The 19643-nt window shown below is 39.9% G+C and overlaps 1 protein-coding gene across 1 annotated transcript in view; it reads right to left on the bottom strand.

Annotated features, from left to right (window-relative positions):
• Positions 1–1498: 1498 nt before the first annotated feature.
• The window catches only part of RAPGEF6 (Rap guanine nucleotide exchange factor 6), a 211190-nt gene continuing 193045 nt past the window's right edge, over positions 1499–19643 (bottom strand). The window contains exons 24-29 of the mRNA XM_019642167.1: positions 18087–18275; positions 15556–15690; positions 10173–10398; positions 8094–8596; positions 5579–5893; positions 1499–4933 (exon numbers count right to left, since the gene is read on the bottom strand). Coding sequence (XP_019497712.1) covers positions 4908–4933; positions 5579–5893; positions 8094–8596; positions 10173–10398; positions 15556–15690; positions 18087–18275 — 1394 coding nt within the window. The 3' untranslated portion in view covers positions 1499–4907. The remainder of the gene's footprint in view (positions 4934–5578; positions 5894–8093; positions 8597–10172; positions 10399–15555; positions 15691–18086; positions 18276–19643) is intronic.

Raw genomic sequence — 19643 nt, 5'->3', positions numbered from 1 at the left:
TTCATCTGTGCAGTAAGGCAGGAAATGAAATGCAAAATGACTAGAAATGAATAAAAGTAATTATGAACAGCTAATGAGAGTATACAGAAAAATCCAAAAGAATCTACAAACTGAGATTAAGCAAGGTTGTTAAATACAAGATGATTATAATACAACTGTATTTCAATATTCCAGCAACAAATAAAAAACAGAAGACCTAAAAAGACACTTCATAAAAGAGCATCCAAATGGCCAATACGTTTTGAAAAGATGCTTAGTATTATTAGTCGTTATAGAAATTAAAATGAAAACCACACTAGGCAGGCCGAGTGGTTCAGTTGGTTAAGAGCACAAGCTCTGAGCAACAGGGTCGCTGGTTCGATTCCCACATGGGCCAGAGAGCTGCGCCCAAGTTGAGCTGCGCCCAAGCTGAGCTGCCAACAGGTGGCAGGATGACTCAGCTGGTGAGAGCACAAGCCCCTAACAAGGTTGCCAGTTCGACTACCGCATGGGATGGCTGCGCCCCCTGCAATTAAGATTGAACACAGCACCTTGAGCTGAGCGGCTGCGAGCTCATCTGACGGGCAGCCGGATGGCGACTGGACTTGGAGCTGAGCTACCTGCGCCCTCCACAACTAAGATTGAAGGACAACAACTTGGCTGTTCCCTTTCCCCAATAAAATCTTTAAAAAAATAAATAAATAAAAACCACAGGAAGATACCAGTACACATCTGAAGATACCAGAATGTCTGAAATGAGGAAAATGAAAAACATCAAGCTTGGCAAGGTGACAGAGCCTCCCCTGTGCACACCTGGAAAAATGTCAGGCTGCTGAGGCTGCTGGAGAGCAGGCCTCTGGGAGGGCCTCTCTCTCTCTTACCTTCGCTTATCAAACGTTTCTGGAGGGTAGTGAGAGGTGGGATTCCCGAGACCACCACATCCTTTAATTGCTGGTTCTGAGTCTTCAACGTCAGACAAATACAGTAATGTGTATTCGTTTCCTAGGGCTGCTGGAACAAGTTCCCACACATCAGGTGACTGGACAGAACAGGCCAGAAGTTCAGAATCTAGGTGTGGGCAGGAAGCACTTCCTCTGGAGGCTCTAGGGAAGGACCCCATCTCTTCTAGGTCGCGGTGGCTGTCAGCATCCTTTGCTGGTGGCTGCATCCTGTCCTCACACTATCTTCTCTCTGTGTTATCTTCAGGTGATACCCCGAGGTGCGAGTGTCAGGTCCCTGAGACACTGGCAGTGTGGCAGAGTCACTGGACAGCCCTGGACAGTCTGAGACTTAGAAGAGCCCCAACGGGGTTTTAGGCACTGTTACTGTGTAATCAAACACACAATATCTAGGTGTTTTATAGACACTATAGTGAACTATAACTGGACCATTCCACTTTCTCTAGAAACTCAGAAAGTAAGGCCTTCACATCAACATGGGTCCCAGACTGGCCCTCTTGAGTGGCAGGGTATAATTATTTTATCTGCTGCCATACATTTGCAATAAAGTGCAGAGAAGGTTAATGTAGATTCTTTATTGATTTCACCAATGTATTAGTAGATATGATAACAATAAATGGTACTTTTACATTCTCTTAACCAAAAATATAACAAATATTTACACTCAGTAAAAATACAAAAAGCATACAGAGGCACTGTCTTTCTAAAAGACATAAGTTTTAGAGGTATCAAAAAATAGGAGACAAACACTGCTTGTTACAGGAGACTTTACAATCGCTGAATTGTGCAGTATAATTGCTATTACGACTGTGCAGTTTTGTTTCTGTCTTTTGATGATAAGCTCATGTTTCCATTTTAAAAGATCAAGTACAGCTGCATCTTGTGTATCAAAAATAAAAAAGCCTTAAAAAAGCACAACGAAAGCTAAAGATGAACTGGGATTCAAGTTTAAATTTGAAACCGTCCTGTGACACTTTCTGAAGACTTCACCCTTTGTTCGAGTCTGTAAGGTAATTCTAAAGGGTTATATCTACTTTAGTATCACATTTTTAAGAAATATATCAGAATATCAATCATTGTTTTAAATATACAAAGAAACTCTTTCTCCCTTTATTTTTATAAGGGAGAGAACACTTTATAGAAATTAAATTTTGGAAATCTCCATGATTACTGCCCGTTTCCAGCCTGGAGATTCTCGAGGAGGTTATATAGATGATGACACATAATGTGACTTATCACCCTCATGAAAAACCATTATAAGGCTTTTTCTCCCCAAAGATCATATCGAGAGTAATCATTTGTAGGAAGTAAGGATCAATTAATTACAACAAACTTTTATGGATGTATATATCAGATGTAATATATATATATTATATATACATATACATATACATATATATATATATATATTACTGTTTCTGCAAATCTTTCATTATGTAAAGTTTTGTTGCAACTTATTTGGCAAAAGTTTGCACCGAGCATTTACTGTTTCAATAGTCCTGCAGATTGAGAGCTGTGGAGGTATGAGGGCACTAGTCTCTTCATTAAAGTTATATGTTTATAAAATAAAAACAAAAGCAAATGGGGACTTAGAATAGCATCAAAGTTAAGGCTTCTCTTATTCCAGTCATGTGGCAAGAAGGCAGGAATGTACCCTAAATGAAAATATAAAAATGAAACCTCCATGATTTTTTAAGGGATACATACATATCAAACTACAAAGCACTTGGCTTTAGCTCCTGATCAATGTGATCAGCTGATCCAAATACTCACAGTCCAAGCTGGATGAAACAAAGGCAGCACAAGGGGGCAAGTTCAAACCACAAGCCTCCAACTCTCTGTGCAAGATACTCCTGACACCATTAAGGACCAAGGTGGTGAAGGCTCCCATCTGGTTTGAAAGACCTGCCAAATAAAGACACTGTGCAAACAGCACATTTTTCTGGGGTAATGGATGTAAAATGGTAAGATAAATACCTAAACTTGATAAATAGATGGTTATAGCAAAAATATCTTTCACTTTGTTTTGCTTTAGACATGAAAATGATATTGTGTAAGTCAGTGAAGGAAAAATTTCTGATCAGAGGACCCTTGTTTATAGGTCAAATCACTACAGTGTGACTTTCAAACCAGGATTTTTGATCTGGGCTACTTTCCATTTCAATGGACCAAGAAAGCTATGGAGCCAATTAGTCTCATTCTAATATGGGGTGGTGGTGGTGGTGGTGGTTCATTTCTAAGACTTAAGTTCCAGATTAACATTTTTTTTGTCCAGGGGAATTTTTCAGACATGCTCTTTTTCCTAAAACGAAGAGACAATCACTTTGATGGAAAAGATGGGACTACTGCCATTTACCTCTTGGAACTCATTTATGATCTTAAAGTGAGGGGACAGGCAGGAAGACAGAGAGGGACGACACAGCTGGGGAAAAATGAGAACAAACTCTTGAAAAGGACGTCATGAACCAACTAAACTCTATACATTTACCTATGGCCAATGACTCAGACGCAAACCCATCCGGGCTCCACGCCAGTCTGGGCAGTGCATATTAATGGCTTTGGCTTTTTTTTTTTTTTTTTGGTAGTCACAAAAGTATATTAAGCTCTCACTTGCCTTTACACTAAAAACAAATTTAAAAATTGAAACTTAAGATATAGAAAACATTATATATAATTTGTAAAAATGTGGAAAGTCTAGCTTGTCCACTCAACAGTCACTGAAACTTTAATTAAATACCTAAGAGTGCCATGCCCAACAGGCTGTTACAAAATACATCTCCTTCCTCTCAAGGGCTAAACTGAGAACCAAGAGATAATCATTTCCATAATTCCAGCTCCTCTTTGCCTCACAAAAGTTTTGACCAATATACACCTTGGTGAGCTCATGAGCTTTACTGTAGGCAGCTGGGAGCTGCAGGGTTTATTGAGATCTGTTTCATGCCATGAGATGGGGGAGGGGATGTAGCAGAAACTGCGTAAAGCTAAATTCATCTCCATGATTACACCACCAAAAATTACACCTCCTTTATAAAAAGAACTCGTTATTTGAGTTGAGAAAAATCTTCGTTTTGGGTTTGTACTCTCTAGAACCCATTCTCTATTTACTAGATTTATACTTTTAGTTACAGTTAGATGTAGCACAATCTTCACTTCAGAAAGGATTGGTGTACATGTTATTTAACATAAAAATTTCATTCTTTGGAAATTAGGGTTGCTACCCAGCCCGGCACAGCCCCCTCCCTTTCCCAAAGGACTGAGAAACCCTGTGGCAGCTTCACTGGCTTTCCAAGTAGGGACCAGCAGATGGAAGCATTTTCCCTCCCGATACCTCAACCGCAAAAGGCTTCCGATCCACTGCAGCCAAGGCCTGCGCGACCCTGGCGCCACAGATGGTTACGCTTCTGTAGAGACGAAGCGTGTCATCCTGCAGAGACAACTTCTGTTTGGTCTGACCAGAGACAGTTTTACGGCCTCGAACATAACCACCGGCTAAAGAAGAGCTCCCAAATTCAAACAAAACCACACAACTTCCAATAAGTTACTTCTCAAGTACACAAGGATATCCTTGGTACTGACAGGCATTTTGAATTTGTCTGTTAGCCCAAGCTATGGCTTGGAAACACTACTACTACCATCTTAAAAATAACTTGTTAAAGGAAAATCTATAGCGATATACATGGGGAAGACTCTGAGTCTGGGTTTGTCCTAGTAACTGTGGTCCCAAGGCAGGTGTGGTGTGCAAAGTGAAGACTGGTATCCAGGCACAACGTCCAGCGCGGAGGAGGCCAGGCCTCTGCAGGGATCAGCGAGACGAAGCACAGGCAGCGCTGTCGCGGCGCTGAGTACCGGGCCTGCGGCCGCGGGGCAGCAACCGCAGCAGCAGCGGGCTGGGTGCTGGCGACGGCCGGCACAATCACGATGTGGTCCTGCCCACTCCGTCCTCCGTGACGTCAGATGGTCCTATACAGGCTAGACTGCTGAAACCTGCTCATTTTCTGAAAAAAATAAAAACACAATTAAGTGGCAGATCATTAATGAAGATCAACTAACAATCTAGTCATCTGTGTACAAAATTAGTCAGTTTCAACAGATATCCTCTCAAATATCCCATCAAGGTCCAGGTTTTCTTGTTATGACATTTAAGAGTTCTGATCACATTGAAAGCTCGCAATAAATTGGAATTTCATGAAAGAATAAAATTCCATTTATTTTTAATAAAGCAAGCCACAGCTGCGAAGTCAGTGAAGGGTTTTGCTAGTAAGAGGAACTCTATTAACAGCATGATTTCAGATAATTTTGCATTTTGATACTTGCAGTTTCAAGTTTCCATGCATTAATGTAAGGCATGACCCTACTAATGTCACATGCCTCCTCTCAAAATTATTCTATTAGACTGAGCTGCTATCGATCAAATATAAGAACACCCCATTTGGGGTGGCACAGGGACTGGGCACACAGAAACAAGCAGTTTGCCCTCTCCATTTAAAAATCACACCACCACATTTAGGGATTTTTTTTTTAACAGAGATTTCTGAGGCATTTAAAGAAAACATTACTGATTATCTAAAATACCAGCGTAAAGACCATTTAACGTGTTCAGCAATTCATTTAAGAGCCATTAAAGTAGTTTGTCAACATACCATCTGCTTCGCTATCTGCGTCAGTCAGGTCTGCTACTTTGGGATGGGACGGCTGCAAATGATGCCTCTGAGGCTGAGTTACCGTCTTCGATGGAACACAGGCCATGGGGCTGCTACTGAGAGAAGCTGGTGGCGGTCTAGCGAGGCCGTGAGGCATCAGCTTTGACCTCTGCACCGCCACACTATAATCTGGAGGTTTTAGGTGGAGGTGGGGTCCTTCCTTTACGTCTGCTAAAGAAATCCCCATGTATCCTGGAGGAGTGGGCGGTGGCTCCCTATACCTATCCTCCTTCTTGGGTGAGGTGACACAGTACACTGGCATGAAAAATAAGCAGTGGAAATGTTAATGGAAAAATATAAGAAATGAAAAAAAAACACTGAAACTTATTACAATGACAAAATCGAACGTAAAAACAGACAAAATGAATATATTCGAATATAATCACAGCAGATTTAAACATTAAAAAATCCTAATAAACTTAATATTTAAACCTGTCTTTAAAATATATAAATTACACTAACTTTTATAAACATTAAACAGAATGAGACAGAGTTGAAGGAGGGGACACTGACGACAAGCTTCCTTCTGCAGTTCAGCCCTCACATCACACAAGTGTGGGACAAACTCTCAAGGAACGCCAGCCCCAAAGACAACCAAGTAAGAAGGATGAAGAGTCCACCCTGAATATCTCTCCGCTATTGATGGATTTTCACAGAAGTGACTTTTGGGCCCTCTACTTAAGGGCCATTACCTCTCCCGGAGACATGAACCACGGTTTTGTGACACTCCTGGTTAGACTAAGTTGTCAGTTAGTAACTTTCCTGGTATGGAGGAACTAATTCCTTCATGGACCTCCATTCTAACTTCTGCTCAATGACTAAGTGATGAAGGAAAAAACATCGTTTTAGAAAATCCATGTTAAGTTTCTCTGCTTTTCAGTGGACATTAAAAATAATGGTGACTTAAAATTCTTTTCCCTAAGGTTGTAAACCCTGGGACTAAGGCAAAGTTTCAAGAAGTATCAGAAATAGGTTAAAGAGGGAAGTTCCATGAGATTAAGACCAATTTACAGGAGCTGTAGGAACAATGGCTCTGAATATCTTGATCATGTGACTTTTAAACACAAACACTACCTATATACAAGCAGAATAAGTTAAAAAGGACCATTAAGTAATTCTATTAATTCTCCTTTTTAGAGGATCAAGCTTGTCCATATTGAAATTTCTAGAACGGTACCAGAAAAATCTGCATATAGTATCAAGGTCAGAAAGGATTTCCAATCCCATCTGTGGAGGATGGGATGAGGAGAGGATGAACAGGTTGTCTAGAAAAGTAAAAAAAGAACCAAGGATCTAAGTGATTTGCCCAGTTATCTAGAAATGAAAGAAAGAAAAGATTTTTAAAAATCTATTTTCCCAAATTAACAAGAAGAAGATTTTATATCCTTGCACACACATGCTTATATACCAGGAGTGCCAAAAAAATGTATACAAGTGGACACTTTGGTCAAGCAGTAGTTTGCCATAATCAGAAGTGTCGGACGCTGATGGTAACCACTTTGAGCACCTCTTGTAATTGCAGACATCAAACGTGACTTATAGTCATCTTTTGTTATCAGTATATATTGAGTATTACAATTAATAGTTTTCGTAAAATGTGTATATGTTTTTTTGGCACCCTCTGTATATCCACATAGTGGTTATCTTTAATAAAAAATCCTTGGAAAAACTGAATGAGCCAAAAACCCACTCTATAATGCAATTTGAAAAGTAAAAAACAAATGTGCTGTAGATGTGCTATAAAAATTAGCACATCTGTCTTTCACATTTTTAGTAACCTCAACTGGCATCATGAATATGCTACAGAGTTGAGTTTATTATGATAATATTGATTTAAAGTAGTCATTACCCATAAATAGAAAAGCAGGGGCTATGCTATCCAAGTACTTATATAATTCAAGGAAGAAATGAAAAATGTTTTTGATGGCTTCAATACTAAAAGAATATACTAAGCAGCTGTGTGTGGTTAGAAAGGAACCTACCCCCAAGATGCACTCAAAGCGAGTGTACGGAAAAATGCTTTGGCCTTCCCTGTCCCATTTCTTCTCACTTTACTACCTAAAAGTAACATCAGATTCAAAGTTTCTACCATGTGTGCACAGACATTGTGATCCCAACAACTTATGAGGTGACAAGGAGGATAATTCCTTTATTATGACTGCATGGGAATGCAACCTTTCCCCCCAAGAAAACAAAGACCTCAAAAACAAAACAAAATAAACCTGTCCCCTAAGTATCTTCATACCAGCAATTTCATTTTAACAGGCTTAAATACTTGTCCCTAAACCTTGAGAAATCATGAACTTTTTGAAAATACATTGTTTGCAGAGGGGAGAAAGAGGGGGTGGGGAGAAGAGATGTTTTCAAGAATAAAATTCTAGACTGAGATGTCCTGATGCCATTTTTTACCACTTAATCTCTAAATGCCACACAAAACACAGACCCCAGCACTTACCAATCAAGCCCTTTTCTGTACTTGAAGTAACAGTTTTGTAAACTGGGTCAGTCCCATCCTTGGCATCTGAGCCTTCACACGACTCAGCTGGGGCGCTCTCCAACACTCTCCGCTTAACTGTCCCGTAGTTTGGTTCGTACGAGTCAGACAGAGAGCTGGAGGAGGCCCAACTCTGTCTCATCTGATTAGTCTCCAGGCTGCCTTTACATGGACCACAAGTTCTAGAGCAGCCTTTAGGGCAGTGGTAGGGCTCACAGTCAGGGGGCTCGACTTCAGCAATGGGGCCTTCCAAATGGGTGTGTCGGTATGAGTTCAAAAAGTCCCAGCCTTTTGGGTTTGGAAGGCTTTGGAAGTTGTCATGGGAGCTGCTTGAACAGGAAGTCCAACTTCCACGACCACTATCACCTGCGTCTATAATGACATGCTCATGAGAAATCTCTTCATTGCTCACAGAAGATGAGACAGCTAAACTCTTGATTAGAGATGGCTTTGAGTGTGTCCACCTAAAATGGAAGATACACAATTAAAAGTAATTTACTGGCTCACTGGAAAACTTCCTTCAGTCCACACAAGTACTACAAGAGACTACAGAACATACATCACAACAAGTGTTCGTGCCAAAACAACCTTGTTGAAAAAAATGACCCTATAAGCAATGACCACTAAACTTCTACTGGCCTTAATGTTAATACTTAGCTAGAAACACACACTGAAAAAACTCAAATACTTAACAAGGTTTCCTCAGAATTTCTCTTGAATCGATTTTAAACGAGAATGAAAGATGACGTCTGAAATGAATAAAATTAAGTATACATTTTCATTCTTGGTAAAACATAATGCTGGATTCTCCCCATTCATGCAGAATTAAGAATTCCTAACTACAGGAATGTACCTCTGAGGTTAGCCCATTTTTCTGTGTACCTCAAAAGCACCAAGTAAACAGCAACTTTCCCAACTACCTACTAGTAAATGAATTCTGTCATTTATAGCAGGGGTCGCCAAACGAAGACTCATGGGCCAATTCTACCCAACAGTCTCATTTTGTATAGTCTGGAGCAAGGCATGGTTTTCACATTTTAAAGGGTTTAAACAAAACAAAATACTCCAAAGAATTTGAGACAGAGACCATAAGCAGCCTGCAAAGCCTAAAATATATTAAGCAGTCCTCCAACTCCACCCTCCAAAAAAAGAAGTTTGTGAACCCCTGATTTATAGTATAAAGCAGGGGTCAGCAAACTAGAGCCCATGGCCAAATCCAGCCCCCTGCCGTTTTTTATAAATAGTTTTATTGGGACACAACATGCCCATTTGTTTATATATTCTTTAAGGCTGTTTTGGCAAAACAACATGGCTGAGCAGTTGCAACAGAGACCATATGGCCTGCAAAGCCTAAACTATTTACTATTTAAGTTTCACAGAAAAAGTCTGCTGCCCCCTGGTCTAGAGAATCATGGTTTAGAAAACCTTTACAAATATAATACTTAACTATATCTTAAGCTTCATATAAAAGTATACCAGATTTGCCAATATTTATCAGTTTAGAACCAACTTTCTCAATGCTTTCTCAAAGATTTCCATTTTGCTTGACTCTACATAGAAATTTAGAGTTAGCATTTTTTTAAAAATTGATTTTGCTAGCTGGTAATTCTTACTCCCTAAATCATATTTTCAGCGACTAAGGATCAAGGAGTGGCCCTCCCCTCCCCATTTGTCTACACGTGCACAGCACTGGAGCTACCTCCTATTACACCATCTTTCCGAACAATCTCTAACCTAACACCCGGAACGCAAGAACCACCTCCCTTGTATCAGTAACAACTTCCCTTGGAGTTCTTACTCATCGAAAAGACACGATAGAAAGTTTCATCAATTCAGTAACACTTAAAAAGTGAGCACTCAGACATCTTCCAAAACAGCACGTATTTGCATTTTCAGTGTAGAGAATATACACTTGGCCTTCACACTCTTTTTAAGGATCCCCTTGCAACTACCCACGGGGTGTAGGGTTTAGTAGGGGAGCACTGCTTGCAGTGGCCACTCAGCTGGGTTTTGTGCTATGAACACAGGCAAGGTGTTTACCCCGGGCCAGGCTGACTGTGGTCTCCTGAGCCTGAGTGCTCTGTCTTTTCCAGTACCCCAGCGGGTTCAGGGACCGCAACAGCCTGGGAGGAACACCGGTCGTCCTGCAGAGCTGCAGACATGGAGTCAACAGAACAATTGCTCACAATGCTGGACCGTGAAGAAATCTCACTGTGGCTGGAGTCGGATAAGTTGTCAGATTTAGCTGATGGTATATGTGTATAACCTGAGCGAGAGAAGACAAGTGATCAAAATACAAACAAGGACACAGGTGGGGGTATGTGATCAGGGAGAGGACACTCCCTTATACACCCATTCACATACCTACCTATACCAATTACTCCAAATTCAAGAACCAGAAAAGTCCGAGTCCAGTATTACTGAGAAAACTAGTCAAAGGTCTATCTGAGGTCTATGTGCCCCAGGTTCTCGCAGAGCTACGAGCATTTCATAACACAAGAAGGCATTAAGAATACTACAAAACATTAAAAAGTAGACATCTTAAATTTCTCAACTTCTTTTTATCCCTACGTCCTCTCTGTTGATTAACGTATTTCATGGTCTGACACGAGAGTCCAAAAGATCACCTAGAGGTAGGGGTTGGAGAGGGGAATTGGACTCAAGGGAAAGAATTATACTTTTGCTTTTTCAAACTACATTTACTTACCCCAGATATTCTGCTTATGTCACCTAAGAAGTTCTGCCCCAAGTTAAAAGCCACTGTTTTAGTGTTTTAAAATAAATGGTTTAAAATCTGAATTTAATCTGATACCTAGATTTTTTTTACCAACTTTGCAGAATATTAAACAGCTGAAAACTGACATAAGAATGTGTTATAAAACAGCATCGATCTGTTTTAAATTGTTCTATGATTCACTGCATAGCAGATATAGCTACAGAGATTTTCTTTTGCACTTTGGAATAAAGGGGTAGAGATGGAATGATGTGGAAGGATCCAAAAACAAATATGCAGCACGATAAATGTACATGAGTCGATAATTGTTAAAAAAGTAACCAAACTTCTTTTGCCTGGAAATAAAAGAAAATCCCAGCAAGGAGTAGGCCTCATAGAAGCAGTCAATTATCTTCTTGTTCACTGAGAGAATGCGGTTCAACAGGTACATGACCTTTGGCTCAATCCCTAGAAATCTCAAGACCAATATAGGATTTATACACACCTCTAACACAAGTCATTAAAGAAAGAAATTTGAACAATAACCTTATTAAGTATTGGGTTGTCGGAAAAGTCCTAACATATTTTTTCTGTTTTCCGTTGCAAAAATGCGTCATGACTTTTCCAACAATCCAATTGTTTAACTATTTCAGAGAGAAAGTTTAAGACCCAGAAAATGTGGGGCCAGGCATGAGACCAGCCAGTCTCCTGCCTCCCACCCAAGCTCTCTGATCTTGGGGTCACTACTACTTCTCAGTGCCCTTCAGGAATTAATTGGTCAATTTCATGAGGACCAAGAAAATGGATGTGGTAAATAAATAAAAAATGAATTAAATTTAAAAGTTCTCAAAAGAATAAAACCATTGTCCTTTTATCCTAGAGGACAGACTTGCTTTACTGTTTTAAAAATAATTTCATCCTTATGTCTGTTAGATCAGTATTTTGTAAATACAACCAATTCTAACACTCAGCTGGAAAGCTGATTAAAATACACATTCTTGGGCCCATTTCTGGCAATTCCAATTTACAAGGTCTGTGGTGGGGGACAGCCGTATTTTTAAAAAAGTTTCCCAGATGATTTTGAATTTGCTATGTTAGACTATCTCCTCTTCTGATCAGAGATGTATGAAAAAAGTGGACAAAATATAGTTTCTTGCCGCCCAAACACTTGTTTTTCCTTTAGTTTGTAAAGCAGGTGCAGTAATAAGATAGCGATAAAATTCTCTGATGCAAAGGTTCTGATCAGATTGTTACTGGGGGTTTTAATGTGAACGTAAATACTGGTTCCTAAAAAGCCTCCTCCACTTATTTCACAGATCCAGCTGCTACCAGTAGGAAATAAAGCCAACTACAGAAAACAAGAATATAACGTTTTACTAACATTAGTAAAATAACAGATGTAAAAATAAGGCACTTTAAACAACAGGACTTTGTTGTCGGAGGACCTGTAACACTAATTATAAAATACTTTTAAACAGTATTTTATTAAGTTGTCTGCCTAAGCTTTGTTTGACAAATAACTTAATGTAAGCTACAGTTACATTAATAAATAAAAACAATTTAACACTAAAGTTAAGTAAGGAACTCCATCAGAGTGTCTTCCTCCTTTTAGACTTGAATCGCGTATACAAGCAGTTTAAAGTGTTACTGTTGCCTCGGCTATTTGAATTGCAGATGTCACTCCCTTTCTCATCTTTGATGCTGCTTCCAACACCCTTCACTTTCTCACAGCTTTCTGTAGCTTGATGGTGATCTGCGTCCTCTTTTTTGCTGTTGTCTAGTCTCTCCCTTGAAAGAGTTCTTTCCCTAAATCTTCTAAACGGGGATGTCATTCTTTTTCTGGCTGTGTTCTCAGAACTTGTCCTGTCTCTATTCTCCTCAGTGGCCTTCTCGGTTCTGTCTGTTCTTTTGGCTGTGCTCCTGGTAATTTGAAGGATTTTCTTTTGCAAGTAAACCCCACCTATGCCGGGGCAGCTGTGGCCACTGATGTTGGTGCTGGGCTCACGGGGAGGGGCTGAGGTAGACCCTGTGAGGTGCGGCAGGATGCTGTGATCAGATATGACACTGCCAACTGGAGGGAGAGATGCAAAAACCCTGTCATGGTCAATTGATTCTTTCCAATTAATCACAATTAGCCTGTTACATAACATTTCACTATTTAAAAACTCTAATATCTTAACAATATCTGAAAAATTAAAATCTGCAACATATATTTGAATGCATAGAAAGTCTATGATACAGCATAAACATAGCAGTTATTGTGAGACAAAACACAGAAGAGTACTTTGATCAGAACAAGCTGATAATAAGACAAGTTAGTAAAATCATAAGCAAAAATAAGATAAGAGCAGTTCTCAAAAGTAACTATCTGTAGAGTTTTCAAGCAGGTTCCACTTAGGAAAAGCTTAGCAAAAATCAGATAGGACATATAAGTAGTATGTACAACAAATGTATTTGTAAAGCACAATTTCTGATGCCCTTGTTTTCTCCGAGGTGGACAGGTTGCCTCCTTTAAGCACCGGGGAAGACAAAGGTTACGGACTCTTGACTTCTCACCTTTTAAAAGTTCTTACTTGTTTAGGGTGTGGGGATGGGTGAAAAGGCGAAGAGAAACAGAGTCAATAATACTGTGTTTTGCACAGTGACAAATGGGTACTAGACTTAGGGAGGTGATCACCTCCTAAGGTAAATGAATGTTCAATCACTGCATCGTACACCTGAAACTAATACACTTTTGTATACCAACTATATTTTACTTGTTTAAGTTCTCCTTGTGAAAAACATGAAAATAGGCTTATTTTCTTAATCATTAGAAAACAAAGAACTAATTTCAAATGTTAGCAAGAACTAGGAACAGATCCTAATAACGTACTCTTAGTTCAATGACATTTTTATTCAAACAGACTACTGGCAAAAATCTGTCTATGGACATAAATATAAAATTCGGTTGGGGTTTTGAAAGAACATATATGTAAGAACAATTGGAAATAGTTTTGAAGAAAATAATTTCTTGAGATTTCTAAGCCTTCTCAATATGACTATGACAGGCACACAAAAGAGACAGACCAGAGAAAAGACTTCTCTGTTCCAGGGGTGAGAGTGGATTTTCTGTTGGGAAAAAGAGCAACAGTGAAATTCCTGTTCCTAATACGTCTTCCCACAAGTCACACTCAGGCATAAAACACCAAATCTGGACCAGCTGGTTTCTGTGTCTATAACAGGACCTCTGAACAGCCCCCAAAGGAGTGGCAGATGTGCCGGTGCTCCTGAAGAGCATCACAAGCACACGGGCATGAGCATCGGGACCATCTGTGCACTGTTCCCAGTCCCCGCCCGCCCCCCAGAACGTGACAAGGAACACCTTGGACAGGACCATGAGACAGTACAGAGATGGAGCACATCTGTGTGCCTCACAAAGTATGAGCTACATACAACGGGGTCAGGAACTTGTGCTTTACAAACACGCCTACTGTATATACTATTCATTTGTCCTGTTTATGATTTTTACTAAGCTTTTTCTTAGCAAAATCTGAGTGAAAATTCTAGCCAGTCTCAGCTATGTGAAGCGGGGAAGGTCAGGTCAGTAATGGAGACTCCAAGTTACTAAATACTTAGCATGCATCAGGCTTTATGAAATCATACATGATTTCATTTAATTCATAAGGCCTGTAAAATGGGTGTTTCTTTCCCCCCCATTCTACAGACCGGAAACCTGACCTTGTAAGTCAGTTGCTTGTAGTAACACAGCTACAGGAGGGGGCAGAGTCAGGATCCAAATCAGGTCTGACATCACTGTGCCTTACTGCCACCACATGTCACTGCTGCCACATATGTGGCAAAAATAAGAAAGAGCCCTCCAAAGTGAGATGAGACTCAGGACACAGGAGCTGAGGACAGCTCTGGGAACTTGCCGTCCTGCCAGAATTCATACGCCTGTCTTCCCTCTGACCACGTACCACCCTGTACTGTGATATTTAAAGGTGTCCTTCTACGTCTGTGAAGACACCACCAGGACTAAGGAGCCTTTTCCCACAGGGCACGCAGAGTGTGGACGGGCCAGTGGGAGAAATACATGCACTGTTTAGAAAGCTACATGTGCAGCTAACATAAAGCGGCACCGACAGGCACACTGCCCAGGCTGGTCATGAAAAGAAAACCTTCAGTCCCAATTACGAGACCATGTAAATGTAAACGAGCAAGAGTGATTTCAGATTTTATACCTCAAGAGGTTCTATATAAGTATAAATGTAAAAACCGTATGGGTATAGGTTATTTTAAATCCTGGTTAATAAAAAGGTAATACTCCATTACTAAAGAAAGGAATGCATCAATCTAAATATTTCTTTTCTTAAATCTTGTCATTGGTTAAAAACAATTTCTTGTAGAAATTCTTATTTTCAAATAGTCTACAGAAATGTTTAAGTAATTGGAATTTGAGTAACAACATCAAGAATCTGCATGGAACAAAACAACTGCGACTTCTGCCTTCATTCTTATCTGTTTGTCCTGTACAGAAGGACCACTCCTGAGTACAGGAGTCCTAGCTACATGATGCAGGATGCCTGGAAGGCATCGGATTAACTCAATCCAAAAAGTATTAGGAGTTAGGCTTTTCTTCACACTTTCTATCATTACTATAGATTGAAATGCAGAATGTGTGTTACAAAGTTGTTTGCTAAAACAAGAACTGGCTTGACTGCTCTGTCTTACCTTTGCGAGGGGAACCTTGAGGAGATGCAGGAGGACTAGAATGTAAGGACGATGCCACAGAAATAGTGTCTTCTGCATGTTTCTTACCACTTATTTCTTCACCTGTTCCTAAAACTTTCTGAGGTAAACTTGTACCTAAAAATAAAACCAAAGAAATGAGCATCATTTCACAATTAAAATGTCTGTAGTTGCCTAAGTTACTACATAACCAAAGCCATGATGCACAATGGCTAGTGTAGCCAACTGAAATGTGTAGATGACAAACGGGGACTACATGACTGGGTGATGGCATACAGAGATTCTCACCTCTAGGTTATCTGTTCAAATTCAGCCAGTCAGCACAGACCAGATACAATAGTTCTTTCCTGTCTGTCTGTTTTGTGGCATAAGGGAAACCGATTTAACAGCCTGAGGAGTGTCGCGCCCCCCACAATGGACACGCTTGTAGGAAGTCTTAACAGAGAAGGTGGGGTTCAAACTCTTCCCTCCCCTCTAGAGGCGGCCCCTCCAAGTCAGGGCGAGGCATGTGGCAGGGGCAGTGCAGGGACGCTGGCACTGGCACTACCTGCGGTGCATCTGTGCTGTGGGCACACAGAAGAGGCTGCCAGTCCAGCCCTTTTCAAGAGCACTAAATTCACACTACAGGAGAGAAGTAGACAACAGAAAGAATCATGAATTCAGAGAAAAGTAGTATGGAGTCCACTGGAAACATTCCTGCAAAGCTCTATCATTACTCTTGCCAACAGCTGGTCCTGTTTGGCGCAGATCAAACTTAGCAAGCCTGACATTTTTATATACATCTTCTCTAAGAAACGTCAGAGAGCTACTGACTATTCTCAACCAGTAAAGTAAGCCCAACCCTGACAAAGATTCTGCAGCCCTTTAATACTGAAAAAAATTTAAATCACCGTATACTCACACTATTTTTGTTATTTTAATAAAATACATCATATAGATAACAGCCATATTACAACAAGAGGGAAGAAGGCTACCTGCTATAAGTAACACTGCATCTCGGGTGATGACATCCAAGTAAGAAACCAGAGCTAGAGGCGTCCCATTTTTCACTCCTACCAGCAAATTTATCAATTTAAAAATTCACCAATTTTACATCCAATTCCCTCTTCATTTCACAGACACCAAACGAGTTCAGGCTCTGAGCAACTTCCAGTTAATTGTTACATCAGCCTTCCATATGGGCTCTTCCTCCAGTCTCACTGCCCTCCCCACTACAGTCCTTCTCCAGCATAAACTGGACTGTGACCTTCCTTTACTCCAATCTCTTCGATAGCTCCCAGTGACAACTTTCCTTTAGCATGCTATGTTATAATTTTGGCATGCCTATGACTTCACTTCGCTTCATGCTGGGCGGCTGTTTAGTACAGAGTTGAAAAGCCAGTTAGCCTGGGTTCAACTCCCAGCTCCATCACTTACTGATAATGTGTAAGTTACTGAGACACTCTATGCTTCCTCTGTAGAGTGCAAGTTCCTATCTTACAGGGTTCTTATGAAGACTAAATGAAAAGCACGTAGAACTGACAGTAAGTTCTCTGTAAGTGTTAGCTTTAATTATTACTGTCTCGACACTCCTGCAGCTTTGGACTCAGAGGCAGCAAATTGCCTGTAGCTCCTTGTAGTATCAAGTTTTCCCTCTTCTTGAAACTTCTCTGAAATCTCTGCCTAATCACTCCTTCTCCATCAACCTGTAGGACTCCGCTTAGGTGTTTTCTCCCCAAGCCTTCTCTGAGGCCCTCCCTACGTCACCTCTGCCTGCCCTAAAAGCCTCCCTGCTTTGCTGCTTTCTATGTTGTGTACATACCCCTGGCATAACAGCAAGCTCATTACACTGAAGCTACCTGTTTGTGTGTCTGTATCATCTGACTGAAAATCTGGCAAAGGAGTGGGCATTTCTTTTCAACTTTGGATCTCAAAACAAAATCAAACTAAGTTCACATTTCACAAAGTTCTGTTGAATATGTCCTATGTATAATGCGTGGACTAAGTAATAATGCTATGAACCAAACTGAATCTGACTTCCGATTTGAAAACTAAAATAGTGATACAGTTAAAATAACAAATAAAAGTAATCTGATAATGTCTACATGATATGGCCTAACAGAGGGAAAAAAGTGCAATCTGTACTTAATATACTCTCCCCTTTCTTCTTGTCTCCTAGCTAGGTTTTTAGAACTGGTCATTAATGAAAAACCAACACACAATCACCCTCAGGATACGCAACTCCATTCTCACAGGCTGCATCAAATGCACCTTTGGCTGCAGTAAGCCCTTGGAACCCAACTATACTGCTGTTGGTTTTCGGTTCATACAGGAATTCCAATGTCAGTTTTTAAAATATAAATGCTGCCATCAAATAACTATAGGCAAAATGAAACATTTTCTGATTCATGAGTGATGACTATATCCCACTACAGTAGCTGATCTCCTAAGCATTTACATTTGTAATTATTATTCATTCTAACTCCCTTGGCAATTTCAATTAAACGAATGTGAAGTTAACTGAAAATACTCACTCAGTGTGGCAGGGTCTTTTGCTTGTCCCTTCTTCCTGATGGGATGCAAATTAACAGCTGGCACTTGAAGCACCTGGCTTACTCTGTGAGGCTGATGCAAATGGGCTTTAGCTGTTTGGCCAGATCTCATAGGCACTGGAGACATTTCTGATAATTTGGCTGATCTTTTCTCCGTTAAATTCTTGGTCACTAATAGAAGAGAGTAAGAAACAAGTAATTCTGCACTTTGTTAGGCAAGGTTATTACCACTGACAATGGTTGCATTATCTCAGACAAGAAAAAGCTAAGGGAGTTCATTACCACCAAACCAATATTACAAGAAATGTTAAAGGGGCTTCTTTAAGAAGAAAAAAATATATGATTAATAAAATGGCAGTAACTACATACCCATCAACAATTACTTTAAATATATATAGATTAAATGCTCCAATCAAAAGACAGGCAGGCTTTAAACACAGGCTGAATGGGTAAGAAAACAAGACCCTTACATATGTTGCTTATAAAAGTCCCACTTGAGATTGAAAGACACACACAGGTTGAAAGTAAAGGGATGGAAAAAGATATTTTATGAAAATGGAAACAGGAAAAAAAAAGGCTGGAATAGCAATATTTATATAAGACAAAATGAATTTTAAAACAAAGGCTACAACAGAGACAAAGAAGGATCCAGCAATTCCACTTCTGGGTTTTTATTCGAAGAAACCCAAACCACTAATTCAAAAATATGAACCTCTATGTTCACTGCAGCATTATTTATAATAGCCAAGATATGGAAACAACCTAGGTGTTCATCTATAGACAAATGGGTAAAGAAGATGTGGTACAAATATACAATGGAATATTACTGAGCAATAAAAAAGAATCAAATCTTGCCATTTGTGACAACATGGATGGGCCTAGGGCAGCGGTTCTCAACCTTCCTAATGCCGCAACCCCTTAATACAGTTCCTCATGTTGTGGTGACCCCCAACCATAGAATTATTTTCGTTGCTACTCTATAACTGTAATTTTGCTACTGTTATGAATCGTAATGTAAGTATCTTTTTGTTTTCCGATGGTCTTAGGTGATCCCTGTGAAAGGGTCGTTCGACCCCCAAAGGGGTCGCGACCCACAGGTTGAGAACTGCTGGCCTAGAGGGTATTGTGCTGAGTGAAATAAGTCAGAGAAAGACAAATACCCTATGATTTCACGTATATGTAGAATCCAAAAAAACAAAATAAACAAAACAGTAACAAACTCAATAGATACAGAGAACATTTTGATAGTTGCCAGATTGGAGGGGGGTTGATGGGGCGGGTGAAAAAGGAGATGGTAGTCATAAAATAATCACGGGGATGCAAAGTACAGCATAGAGAATATAGTCAGTAACATTGTAATAACTATGTATGGTGTCAGATGGGTACTAGACTTATTGGGGTGATCACTTACCCCACATAATAACACATACTATTATAAAATGTTATCTCTAAAATATTTGTAGAATTAAGTTGTTGATTTTACTTCCTAAATACTTTTTGAATCCATTAACATCATTAGCTCCATTTCCACCATTACCC

The sequence above is a fragment of the Hipposideros armiger genome, unplaced genomic scaffold (assembly GCF_001890085.2).
Source record: "Hipposideros armiger isolate ML-2016 unplaced genomic scaffold, ASM189008v1 scaffold_66, whole genome shotgun sequence".
Classification (NCBI taxonomy): domain Eukaryota; kingdom Metazoa; phylum Chordata; class Mammalia; order Chiroptera; family Hipposideridae; genus Hipposideros; species Hipposideros armiger.
This window is presented reverse-complemented; position numbering and strand designations above follow the sequence as displayed.